The sequence below is a fragment of the Bubalus bubalis genome, chromosome 13 (assembly GCF_019923935.1).
Source record: "Bubalus bubalis isolate 160015118507 breed Murrah chromosome 13, NDDB_SH_1, whole genome shotgun sequence".
In the NCBI taxonomy this organism is placed as follows: Eukaryota; Metazoa; Chordata; class Mammalia; order Artiodactyla; family Bovidae; genus Bubalus; species Bubalus bubalis.
In genome coordinates this window covers 16,709,419-16,722,955 of record NC_059169.1, presented here as the reverse complement: position 1 = coordinate 16,722,955, position 13,537 = coordinate 16,709,419, and the positions used below count along the sequence as shown (strand labels likewise).

General features: G+C 40.2%; 1 protein-coding gene across 1 annotated transcript in view; it reads right to left on the bottom strand.

Moving 5' to 3' along the window:
• The window catches only part of LOC102392111 (ATP-binding cassette sub-family C member 4), a 161,578-nt gene that overhangs the window by 67,608 nt on the left and 80,433 nt on the right, over nucleotides 1-13,537 (bottom strand). The window contains exons 16-20 of the mRNA XM_044926896.2: nucleotides 12,837-12,977; nucleotides 11,058-11,095; nucleotides 10,303-10,397; nucleotides 5,953-6,099; nucleotides 2,050-2,129 (exon numbers count right to left, since the gene is read on the bottom strand). Of these exons, the coding sequence (XP_044782831.2) occupies nucleotides 2,050-2,129; nucleotides 5,953-6,099; nucleotides 10,303-10,397; nucleotides 11,058-11,095; nucleotides 12,837-12,977 (501 nt within the window). The remainder of the gene's footprint in view (nucleotides 1-2,049; nucleotides 2,130-5,952; nucleotides 6,100-10,302; nucleotides 10,398-11,057; nucleotides 11,096-12,836; nucleotides 12,978-13,537) is intronic.

Genomic DNA, 13,537 nt, shown 5'->3' with positions numbered 1-13,537 from the left:
TCCTTGCAATCCAAGGGACTCTCAAAAGTCTTCTCCAACACCACAGTTCAAAAGCATCGATTCTTCAGTGCTCAGGTTTCTTCACAGTCCAACTCTCACATCCATACATGACTACTAGAAAAATCATAGCCTTGACTAGGCAGACCTTTGTTGGCAAAATAATGTCTCTGCTTTTTAATATGCTATCAAGGTTGGTCATAACTTTTCTTCCAAGGAGTAAGCGTCTTTTAATTTCATGCCTGCAATCACCATCTGCAGTGATTTTGGAGCCCCCCAAAATAAAGTCTGACACTGTTTTCACTGTTTCCCCATCTGTTTCCCATGAAGTGGTGGGACCAGATGCCACGATCTTCATTTTCTGAATGTTGAGCTTTAAGCCAACCTTTTCACTCTCCTATTTCACTTTCATCAAGAGGCTTTTTAGTTCCTCTTCACTTTCTGCCATAAGGGTGGTGTCATTTGCATATCTGAGGTTATTGATAGTTCTGTCTACTAAAAAGTAGACAGAATTAAAAAACAGAAAAAAATAGTCCACGTGAGCAACAATACCAAATGAAGAAATGAGAGCTGAGATGACCCAACATCATCTTTAGAACCTCAAGTTCATAGACAAAACAGAGGCTGGATAGAAGGTATTCCTGTAGGTCTCTCTCTCTCTCTCTCTCTTTTTTTTAAGACCCCCTCAAGACAGAGCAATCAACTTGTGAAAAGAAAAACTGCCTACAAAAACAAAAGACATTTTCTGAGATGACCTTGATCCCAGAATTGAATTACTGGCTTAAAGGCTTTGTACCTTCAATAACTGCTCTCTACTGTACTTGGACTTCTCATGTGGCTCAGTGGTAAAGAATCCACCTGCCAATACAGGAGATACAGGTTTGATCCCTGGGTCAGTAAGATCTCCTGGGCAAGGAAATGGCAACCTGCTTGAGTATTCTTGCCTGAGAAATACCATGGATGGGGCTGGTGCACTGGGACGACCCAGAGGGATGGAATGGGGAGGGAGGAGGGAGGAGGGTTCAGGATGGGGAACACGTGTACCTGTGGCGGATTCATTTTGATATTTGGCAAATCTAATACAGTTATGTAAAGTTTAAAAATAAAATAAAATTAAAAAAAAAAAAAAAAAAAAGAAATACCATGGATGGAGAAATCTGGAAGGCCACAGTCCATGGGGGTCACAAAATAGTTGGACACAATTTAGTAACTAAACAACAACAACATTGTCCTTGTTAAAGTATAAATTTCACCTTATTTTTATCACTCTTTTCTTTGTAACTAACCACACCTACTGCTGCTGCTGCTACTGCTAAATCACTTCAGTCGTGTCTGACTCTGTGCGACACATAGACGGCAGCCCACCAGGCTCCCCTGTCCCTGGGATTCTCCAGGAAAGCACATCTAGCATTATCCAAATAAAATAGTAAGCAAATATTTGTCCTCTGTGGTAATACAATGCATCTGGCTAGTGCTCAGTCATGTCCAACTCTTTGTGACCCCATGGACTGTAGCCCACCAGCTTCCTCTGTCCATGAAATTCTCCAGGCATGAATACTGGAGTGGGTTGCTATTTCCTCCTCCAGGGGATCTTCCTGTTCCAGGGATCGAACTCATGCCTCTTGCATCTCCTGCACTGGCAGGCAAATTTTTTTCCACTGAGCCACCTGGGAAGCCCAATATGAAGCATAATTTAGTTCATCTAGGTTATCTTTCCACAAGAGGTGATTATTTCTATGTTATGAAATGCACTCACAGTAAAGGGAATCCACATCAGACACCTGGAAGGCAGAGGGAGAACCACTTGCCCAGCATGTTGCTGCTTCAGACCAACTTTGATGTGACTGTGTAGCCACTCCTGCCCCAGATGTCACTCATGTTAACTCAGCCTCCCAATCACAGCCACACCTTTCTCTCACAACCATGACCTTTACTGAAGATAACAGGACATATCACCAGGCTGAAAAGCCCATCATCAGCCCCTCTGAAATGACCTTGAGAAACAGGCACTCTACTGTTCCCTGTGAGAACTCGACAGGATTGATACGTTACCTGGATGAAATCTTGAAATGTCTGGGGCAGCAAGTCATCCATATGCCCAATGTCTTTGGAGAAACGATTTAAAATTCTTCCTGCAAGAACAGGATATGAGAGGTTACTCATTTCCTAAGATAGGAAACAATTCACAAACAAATCAAAACAATAATTTAAAAGCATATGTATTTAGGGACTTCCCTGGTGGTACAGTGTCCTCAGTGCAGAGGATATAGGTTCAATCCCTGGTCCAGGAAGATCCCACATGCCACAGAGCAACTAAGCCTGTGCGGCAGAACTGCTGAATCCCTCTGCCTAGAGCCTGAGCTCCACAGCAAGAGAAGCCACTGCAATGAGAAGCGGGAGCACCACAATGAAGAGCAGCCCTTCTTGCTGTAAGTAGAGAAAGCCTGTGTGCAGCACCAAAGACCCAATCCAACTATAAATAAATAAATACATCTTAAAAAAAAGACATGTATTAAATATTTAATGTATTGGATTTCCCTAGTGGCTCAGGTGTGAAGAATCCACCTGCCAATGCAGGAGACAAAAGAGATGCAAGCTCAATTCCTGGGTCGTCAAGATCCTCTGGAGAAGGAAATGGCAATCGACTCCAGTATTCTTGCCTGGGAAATTCTATGAACAGAGGAGCCTGGTGGACTACACTCCATGGGACCACAAAGAGTCGGACATGATTTAATGATTAAACAGCAAATTTAATATATTACAAATTCAAATGAAATAAGCTGATGTGTGTAAAAAGAAAGAAAAAATAGGTTGATACCAAAGAGAAACCAAACTACCACCAAATGGCAGTGGGTGGGGAGTTGAAAATTAGTCCTGAATTTTAAAAGAACAGGGGAGTCTTGTGGCAGTATCAAGAAGGGTTGGTGAATTTCAGAATGTTCCCTCCCTTTAGATCCATCCCATCTAAGACTCATTCCAAGTACTAAGTTTAAATAAATAGTTGCAAAATACCTAAGTTAATCCTAATGTTACACTAATTTTGCTTTTGTTATCAAGATTAATTTTCCCAAATGATACTCTTTAAATAAACATAATTATAACCTCTCTGCAATTTTTTTTTTCCCTCCAGGTCATTCACAGCACCTCACATTTGGGGAAACTGTGAGTTCTGACATTCCCAAGTTGTGAGTTTACTACTGGGGTAATAAGTCTTTATTTTCAGAGGTATACCAGGTGTGACAAGCACAGATTTATGAATAAGCATCTAAGAAGATCAGAGGGATATAGAAAGGAAAACAAAAAATATTACTAAATGAGTAAGGATCACTTATCATTGCTTTTATTTCCCTTCTCAGAATCCACAACAATAGTATATCCTAAAGGGTGCAGGATTAGAATATGAGAACTAATTTCTATTAAATATCTACTGTGAACTTAAAACACCACCTGCCACATCAGTAAACAAAGGATTCTGCAGCCATGAGGACTTTGAAGCCACCCCTACAAGGGTGATGCACCCTGAGGAGACGCAGGATGAGAAAGAAGAGAGTACTGGCTCCAGATAGAGCAGGTGCATATTAAAGGAAGTGTAATAGAGAGAAGCCAATTTTGACTCAACGTTGGATCTGTTTCTTTGACCATTGCTATTCACTGCTTTTGTCAGGGAACCCTGCCCCTCTACCTCAGGTTAAACTAAAATGGCTTTTTTTTTTTTTTCAGCTCACAGGGAGACAATCTGACCCTCACCACCTTTGGATAGCTGTAGAAAATAAAAAAAATAACAAATCCCCTCAAATTTTGCAAGGTCAATGGCTTTACTTCCTGGCCTCTTCTCCTTTATGTTCTATAAAAGAACCTGGCATCCAGACCCCTGTAAAATGATTATTTTGAGACATTAGTCTGCCACCTTCTCAGTCTACCAGGTTTCCAAATAAAGTTGCTATTTCTTGCTTTAACACGACATCTGTAAGACTTATTGGCATTGTGAAGGCAAGCAGTATGAGCTTGAATTCAGTAAGAAGTAATACCACTATATGTGGTTTTCTCTTCATGTGATCACATACCAAAAACAAATTCCACCATAAATTATCTATTACAAATTCTACTTTTGAAAATAAACACAGGGGAGAGTTCAACTTAGTGTACCACTAAAAGAGTAAATAACTGATGCCCCCAAACCTTTGGGCGTACCTTTGCAGTACTTAATTGGGCTTCTATTTCTTGAAGGAATGAAGCTCGGATAATAGACACAGGATAGGGAGACAAGATATACACTGGTATGCTTGCTGCTCTAGGATTAGTGATCTTGAAGATTTAAATTTGGATCCAAATCCTTGAATAATAAATACATCAGCATCTGGAGAAGCCTACAGTTCATCATCAGCCTGTTGAACTGTGGTCATGAGCACTCAGAGGCTGTGATAACAGAAATTCAGTCCCATTTAATGCTCCCAAATTTATGACTGTAGCTTTCACATTAACAGGCTAAGTAGAGCAAATTCACAGCCATAATAGCACAGACTTCTCCAATCACTTCCTCACTATGGCTTCATAACATGATGAGATCTGAGTGAGCCTCTGCATCTTACCATCCTGTGCTCCACACAGTGCCTGGACTAAACAACATGTGTTGAATAAATCTCCACAATATGCTGCCCTAAATAGTCTTATTCAATCCTCACAACAGCCTTGTCAAACAGGAAGGACAGCAGTTATTCCCATTTCACAGGATAGGAAGTTTCCAGACATCATGTCATTATCTTCACTAAGGTTCATTAGGTACTGCCTGTGTGCTAAATGCTGTGAACATATTAACCTGTTTAATGCCCACAAAATCAAGGTATTGGTAAGTGTGTGAATAGTATCCTCATTTTATAGGTAAGAAAATTGAGACACAGAGAAATTAAATAATTTGCACATAAATATTAACATAAATGTCACTGGCTATTACTATTGGTAACTAGCACCAGAACTAAACCCAGAAGTTGGCTCCAGAGTCCATACTTACAACCATGACAACATCCTGCCTGGAGATTTGCCTCCAGTAGTATCTACCTACTTTGACCTTGATCACACAGCTAGTTGATGACCAGGCAACTCCTGTCCTCTCTCCAGTCACATCCCTGCCTTGACAGGTCCTGTCAATCATCTGGAAAAATAAAGCCAGTGTGGGCCTCAGCACAAGTCTAACCAACTGAGAGTGGGCATGTACAGCGATGAACTAACTCTTCATAGAAACCCAGGTCACGAGACTACCTTCCAAAGCAAGACAGGTCAAAGGCCTCAAAGTGGAGAAAGAAACCACTGGGAAACCTTCAGGGACACTCTTACTTAGTATTGAAGATCCTCCTGCTATGTACCACAAGGTCTCTTAAACGTAACCAAAAGTCCATTATAAAACTAGAGGGTTGATTTTATTGAAGAAGATGTATACCACTCACTGATCTTGTATTTTAATTAATCTTCCATTACAATTCAGGTAAACCTCAAAATATGAGCACATGCCAGAGCTCTGTGGTCCCAGATATGGATGGACAATGAAAGAAACAAACACCCAGACTGTCTCCTCTAGAGATGTTCCTGGAAGAAGGTCTTTCCTAGTTAACTTGACACTATGTACCATGGCCAGCGTTTCAACACCTAGACAAAAACATTTCAACACATTTGCATTGTATATTGGGTATATATAACAAATGGACTCTTAAATCATCCTGCAAAGTAAACATTCATTTATCTTTACAGACATGAATAAATTGGAATAAAAGCTTATATACTCCTATAATCATATTTTTTCCTACCAATAAAAATTATAAATGAAGTTTTTGGTAGAAAATGAAAAAACACAGACAGTGATTTTCTTCCAAGCATATCTTCCATTTTCAAATATGAAAATGTAATCAGGCACTAAATCTGTTTATAAGACATATTCATTGAGAAACTTCATGTCTGACTTACCTATTGGATTTCTATTGAAGAACAACACCGGAGCTCTCAAAATGCTCTCCAACATTTTGTTGTGCAAAGTTTGTGAAGAATTAGCAAGGACATAGAATATCAACAGAGACCTTGTGATGCCAAAAAGGATGGTAGATACAGTTAACCCTGAAATAAAGAAACATCAATCAGCACAAGATCTCTGTCTTATCCTCAACAATGCTGAGGCATGATAGGCAGTTTATAAAGATACTGTACATTTTATTCTATAGATAAAATTTACATAGAAATTTATATGCATATATGCTAGTAAAGTAATGCTCAAAATTCCCCAAGCCAGGCTTCAGCAATACGTGAATCATGAACTTCTAGGTGTTCAAGCTGGTTTTAGAAAAGGCAGAGGAGCCAGAGATCAAATTGCCAACATCTGCTGGATCATTGAAAAAGCAAGAGAGTTCCAGAAAAACATCTATTTCTGCTTTATTGACTATGCCAGAGCCTTTGACTGTATGGATCACAATAAACTGTGGAAAATTCTGAAAGAGATGGGAATACCAGACCACCTGACCTGCCTCTTGAGAAACCTATATGCAGGTCAGGAAGCAACAGTTAGAACTGGACATGGAACAACAGACTGGTTCCAGATAGCAAAAGGAGTACGGCAAGGCTGTATATTGTCACCGTACTTATTTAATTTCTATGCGAAGTACATAACGAGAAACACTGGGCTGGAAGAAGCACAAGTTGGAATCAAGATTGCTGGGAGAAATATCAATAACCTCAGATATGCAGATGACACCGCCCTTATGGCAGAAAGTGAAGAGGAACTAAAAAGCCTCTTGATGAAAGTGAAAGTGGAGAGGGAAAAAGTTGGCCTAAAGCTCAACATTCAGAAAACGAAGATCATGGCATCTGGTCCCATCACTTCATGGGAAATAGATGAGGAAACAGTGGAAACAGTGTCAGACTTTATTTTGGGGGGCTCCAAAATCACTGCAGATGGTGATTGCAGCCATGAAATTAAAAGACGCTTACTCCTTGGAAGAAAAGTTATTACCAACCTAGATAGTATATTGAAAAGCTGAGATAGTACTTTTACAACAAAGATCTGTCTAGTCAAGGCTATGGTTTTTCCTGTGGTCACGTATGGATGTGAGAGTTGGACTGTGAAGAAAGCTGAGCGCCAAAGAATTGATGCTTTTGAACTGTGGTGTTGGAGAAGACTCTTGAGAATCCCTTGGACTGCAAGGAGATCCAACCAGTCCATTCTAAAGGAGATCAGCCCTGGGTGTTCTTTGGAAGGAATGATGCGAAAGCTGAAACTCCAATACTTGTACCACCTCATGAGAAGAGTTGACTCATTGGAAAAGACTCTGATGCTGGGAGGTATTGGGGGCAGGAGGAAAAGGGGATGACAGAGGATGAGATGGCTGGATGGCATCACTGACTCGATGGACGTGAGTTTGAGTGAACTCCAGGAGTTGATACTGGACAGGGAGGCCTGGCATGCTGCAATTCATGGGGTCACAAAGAGTCGGACACTACTGAACGACTGAACTGAACTGAACTGAAATGTTTTATAGAACCCCAAAGCATTTGTAAAAAAGTACAAAAATTTAATTTATGTTTTACCAATGACATAAATGAATACTACTATGCATATAAAAATTAAAACAGCCCTCTAAACATCTCTTTGGACTTCTCTGGTGTCTGTCTGGCTCAGACAGTTAAGTGTCTGCCTACAATGCAGGAGACCTAGCTTCGATCCCTGGGTCAGGAAGATCCCCTGGAGAAGGAAATGGCAACCCACTCTAGTACTCTTGCCTGGAAAATCCCATGGACAGAGGTGCCTGGTAGGTTACAGTCCATGGGATTGTAAGGAGTCTGAAGTGACTGAGCTACTTCACTTTTACTAAACATCTCTTCAACTCACAATGTTAAACAGAGTTGGGGTGACTTCTGTAATAAATATTCCACCAAGCACTTTTTTCCATTCAGCTCACCAGTGTTATTTAAATTCTGAAAGCTGTTTAAATTCCTGAATTCCATCAACAGGCATTTTGCCTTAGCCCACCATCCTCTAACAATGTGTAAAAGAATCCTTTCATTCTTCTATAAGCTCTCATTGTCCACCAATTCTGAAGCTAAACTGCTGTTAGATTCAAGTTTCTTATCAAGTAATCAGTAAAATAAATGCCAAATTTCAATGAGTGGATATTTATATAACTCATTCTTTGTTAAAATTTGTACAAGCATTTGTACAAGCAAACTTTGTACAATCATTTTCTGTGAGGATATTTATTTATTTTTTTTTATTAGGGTATGCTGCTGCTGCTGCTAAGTCCCTCCAGTCGTGTCCGACTCTGTGCGACCCCATATATGGAAGCCCACCAGGCTCCGCCATCCCTGGGATTCTCCAGGCAAGAACACTGGAGTGGGTTGCCATTTCCTTCTCCAATGAGTGAAAGTGGAAAGTGAAAGTGAAGTCACTCAGTCGTGTCTGACTCTCATTGATCCCATGAACTGCAGCCTACCAGGCTCCTCCATCCATGGAATTTTCCAGGCAAGAGTACTGGAGTGCGGTGCCATTGCCTTCTCCTTATTAGGGTATAGTTGCTTTAAACTGTTGTGTTAGTTTCTGCTGTACAATGAACTTAACCAGCTATATGTATACATATATCCCCTCCCTCTTAGACCTCCCATCCCCCCATCCCTCCCCTCTAGGTCATCACAGAGCACTGAGCTAAGCTCCCTGTGCTATACCACAGCTTCCCACTAGCTATCTGTTTTACACATGGTAGTGTATGTATGTCAGTCCTAATCTCCCAATTCATCTTCCCTACCTCCCCACCCCTCACCATGTCCACATGTGTGTTCTCTATATCTATGACTCCATTCCTGCACTGTAAATAGGTTCACCTGTACCATTTTTCTAGATTCCATATATATATATATGCATTAATATAAGCATTTTGTTTGCTTTTCTCTTTCTGACTTACTTTACTCTGTATGATAGACTCTAGGTCCATCCACGTCTCTACAAATGACCCAATTTCGTTTCTTTCTATGGATGAGTAGTATTCCAGTGTACATAGGTACCATAAATGAAATGAAAAACAATCCTGAGAACAGGAGAAAATAACTGCAGACTATGCAACTGACAGGGATTAGTCTCCACAATATACAAACAGTTCATGCAGCTCAATATCAGGAAAAAAAAATCAAAAAATAGGCAGAAGACCTAAATAGGCATTTCTTCAAAGAAGACATACAGATGGCCTAGAGGCACATGAAAAGATGGTCAACATCACTGTTAGAGAAATGTAGATCAAAACTACAATAAGGTATTACCTCACACCAGTCAGAATGGCCATCACCAAAAAAATACACAAACAATAAATGGTAAAGAGTGTGGAAAAAAGGGAACCCTCCTGCACTGTTGGTAGGAATGTAAATTGATGCAGTCACTATAGGGAACAGTATGAAGGTTCCTTAGAAAACTAAAAATACAACTACTATATGACCCAGATATCTCACAACTGGGAAAACCATAATTCAAAAAGACACATGTACCCCAATATACATAGCAGCAATATTTACAAAAGCCATGGCATGGAAGCAACCTAAATGTCCAACAACAAGTGAATGGATAAAGAAGATATTTAAAATTTTAGGTGAAGATACACTTTAAGAAGTACATAATGCTATATCAAATCTAAACACTCTTGTGAACAGAGAGAGTCATGTTAATATTAGTATGGCAAGCCAAATGTTAAATTAATCACACAGTTGGGAGGAGATAACACTGTGATCTCAAGGTAAGAAAGAGAAAGAATCTAATCCCAGACACTGGATTTCCCCTGCTTAGCTTCTCTAGTACTTAGTGAAGCCCAAGAGATGAACAGTATCATAAAGCAGAGCTTTGCATACCTGGGAGGGAATAATGCTTTTATATGGGCCCATGCTACTAAAGGATTTCATCCAAGATGAATAAAAGCCAAGGTTTATTCAGACAGAATTGGTACAACCTGACCCACAGGGTGGGGATTCATTTCCCCTTACCCATCCATAAAAAATTTAGCTAAAGCAACCTACTTAAGACAATAGCCATGTATTTCCAGAGGCTGATTTTTTGAATATGCAATCCTCATTTAACTACCAAAATATAGTACAGAGCAAATTAAGAGTTTTCATTGAGCCTCTTTTCTTCTAGTAGATCTTTAAAATAATTATTCTAATTAAATCACAGAGTAAATATGACTAACACAATCTGTTAAGACATTGCTGAATTACTCCGGAAGCCCTAGTTTATCACACAGACCCATAAACACCTTAGACTCTGCTATAATGGAGCAGATGACACAACTTTACCTGAATAAACTCCTAAGAACCAGCTCAGCTCAAACATTACATCTTCAGCTTCTCTTACATATGTCTCAAAATACAGGCCGCTTTGTACTTTCGCCCTATTGAACAGGGAAGAAAAAATATTACACTATAGATTATATATAGACTATACACAAATATTAAAAATATCTCCATTAAGAGAAATGTATTTTATGCTCTAAAGTGTTTCCCAGCTCATAAGACATTGTGTATATCTCCCTTTTAAAAATTTGAATCACGACTTTCAGTTTTCAAAACTGTCTGTAAAGATAGACTTAGAAAATGAACTTATGGTTGATGAGGGAAGGACAGTTAACAGAGTTTGGGATGGTCATGCACACACTGCTATACTTAAAACAAGTAACCAAAAAGGACTTATTGTATAAGCACATGAAACTCTGCTCAATGCTATGTGGCAGCCTGTATGTAAGTGGGGTTTGGGGGAGAATGGATACATGCATATGTATGTCTGAGTTCCTTTCTTTACCTAAAATTATCACAACACTGTTAATCAGCTATACTTCAATGCAATATTAAAAGTTAAAAAAAGAAAAAAAAATTCTCTGAAAAAGCTGTTAAAGGGAGGGACATGGGACAGACCATGGTGGGTCGCACACCACCCGCAGGAACTTTCATTTTTCTTCAGGGAAACTATGTGAGGGTCAGACTCCTGACTCTGTGGGAAAGTGAGGCTTTGTGTAGATTTCATAGCACTTTTGGTCAGATCAGGAATCACTCACCAGTCTGCAAGCCACCAGTCCTGCAGGACATAGGCAACCTAGATCAGGAAACAACAGTCACTCACACACTAACATCACTGAGCCTCACACCCCGCTCACTAGAATTGGGGATCGAAAGGCTCCAGAACATGGAGACGGTCCTTCTGGCTCAAGTCTGTGCCAAGCCCCACACCCCAGATGACCACAGGTCAGAAGAGGGCCTCTTCAAATTTAATATTTTTAAAAGAAATCTGCTTTTCCCTAGAAGACTTTGCTCCCCAAATATAATGTTCAGTTCAGTTGCTCAGTCATGTCTGACTCTTTGCGACCCCATGAATTGCAGCATGCCAGGCCTCCCTGTCCATCACCAACTCCTGGATTTCACTCAAACTCACGTCCATCGAGTCAGTGATGCCATCCAGCCATCTCATCCTCTGTTGTCCCCTTCTCCTCCTGCCCCCAATCCCTCCCAGCATCACAGTCTTTTCCAATGAGTCAACTCTTCGCATGAGGTGGCTAAAGTACTGGAGTTTCAACTTTCGCATCATTCCTTCCAAAGAACACCCAGGACTGATCGATCGCCTTTAGAATAGACTGGTTGGATCTCCTTGCAGTCCAAGGGACTCTCAAAAGTCTTCTCCAACACCACAGTTCAAAAGCATCAATTAATCAGCCCTCAGCTTTCTTCACAGTCCAACTCTCACATCCATACGTGACCACAGGAAAAACCATAGCCTTGACTAGACAGACCTTTGTTGGCAAAGTAATGCCTCTGCTTTTCAATATGCTATCTAGGTTGGTCATAACTTTCCTTCCAAGGAGTAAGCATCTTTTAATTTCATGGCTGCAGTCACCATCTGAAGTGATTTTGGAGCCCAAGAAAGTAAAGTCTGACACTGTTTCCACTGTTTCCCCATCTATTTCCCATGAAGTGATGGGACCAGATGCCATGAATGACCAAATGCCATTCGTTTTCTGAATGTTGAGCTTTAGGCCAACTTTTTCACTCTCCTCTTTCACTTTCATCAAGAGGCTTTTTAGTTCCTCTTCACTTTCTGCCACAAGGGTGGTGTCATTTGCATATCTGAGGTTATTGATATTTCTCCCAGCAATCTTGATTCCAGCTTGTGCTTCTTCCAGCCCAGCGTTTCTCATGATGTACTCTGCACAGAAGTTAAATAAGCAGGGTGACAATATACAGCCTTGCCATACTCCTTTTCCTATTTGGAACCAGTCTGTTGTTCCATGTCCAGTTTTAACTGTTGCTTCCTGATCTGCATACAGTTTCAATGCAAATACAAGTGGACTGCAAAGGCAGTAATAACAGTAAAAATGTTTTGATTTTTCAAAGCAAAAAGCTTGAGAAGTACAGTACTGGTGTTCTATGCGTCACTTGGCTGGGCTGGTCTCCAGTGATTCAACCAAACACTTTTCCAGATGTGGCCATGAAAGTATTTTGTGGATGTGGTTCACATCCATCATGAGAACTTCAGTGGAGCAGAACACTCTCAACACTGTGGTCACCTCATCCAGTCAGTCAAAGGCCATAAGACCAAAACCTGAGGCTTCCTGGAGGAGGAAGAAATTCTGCCTCAAGACAGCAGAGTCAGCTCCTGCCTGAAGTTCCAGCCTGTAGGCCTGCCTTTCTGATTTTTCATTCACCCAGCTAGATCTCACAACCTCATGAGCCAATTCATTGGGATAAGTCTCTTAATACACAAAAATAATTATAAAGTACAATATAAATAGTATGTAAATATCAACCTGAGTACACAAATCAAGATAAATGCCCTTACGTACCTGAGCTGCAATGTTTACTAGAATAAGGAAGATGATGACAGACCAGTGAGCACCAGCTGTGAAGTAATTTGCATAGGTCTTAAAATCCACTTTTCCTTCCAGTTGGCCCTCTAGAGGTAGTGTAACCTGTATGTTCTCAGTCTGGAAGGGAAAAATGGCAGTGAGACATGAAATTTTAAATAATGAACCCCAAATTTCAAAAGTTCAACACCCTCCACTGCAAAGCTGTGGGGAAACAGACACATCTCATCTACACCAAGAAGGGTGTAGGAATATCTGGCCAAATCACATATGTGTTTACCCTTTGACCCAGCCATCCTATGCCTAGGATTCTATTAGAAGTAAAAGAACATTTGCACGAGGTTATTCACAGTTGGGTAGCTTTGCTTAAAATAAATCATGACTGTCGGCACACACACAACAAAAATCAATTAATATATAAATGCAGAAGCTAAAATAACACACAAAATGATATGGAGCTAATGTATCCCTCTAGATGACTTGTGTCACTCAATGAAAGAAACAGAAAACATACTTGGGGCTCTAAATACTAGCCAAATACAGTAAACTGAATCACAAAGAGGGCTGGAATAATATGAGTTTGGATAGCATGTTGCAAGCATATGATCTGAATCTATGTGATTCCAAAATTTTAGAGAGTGATTCTTGAGTTTATAAAGTGAATAGCTAATCTGAATACT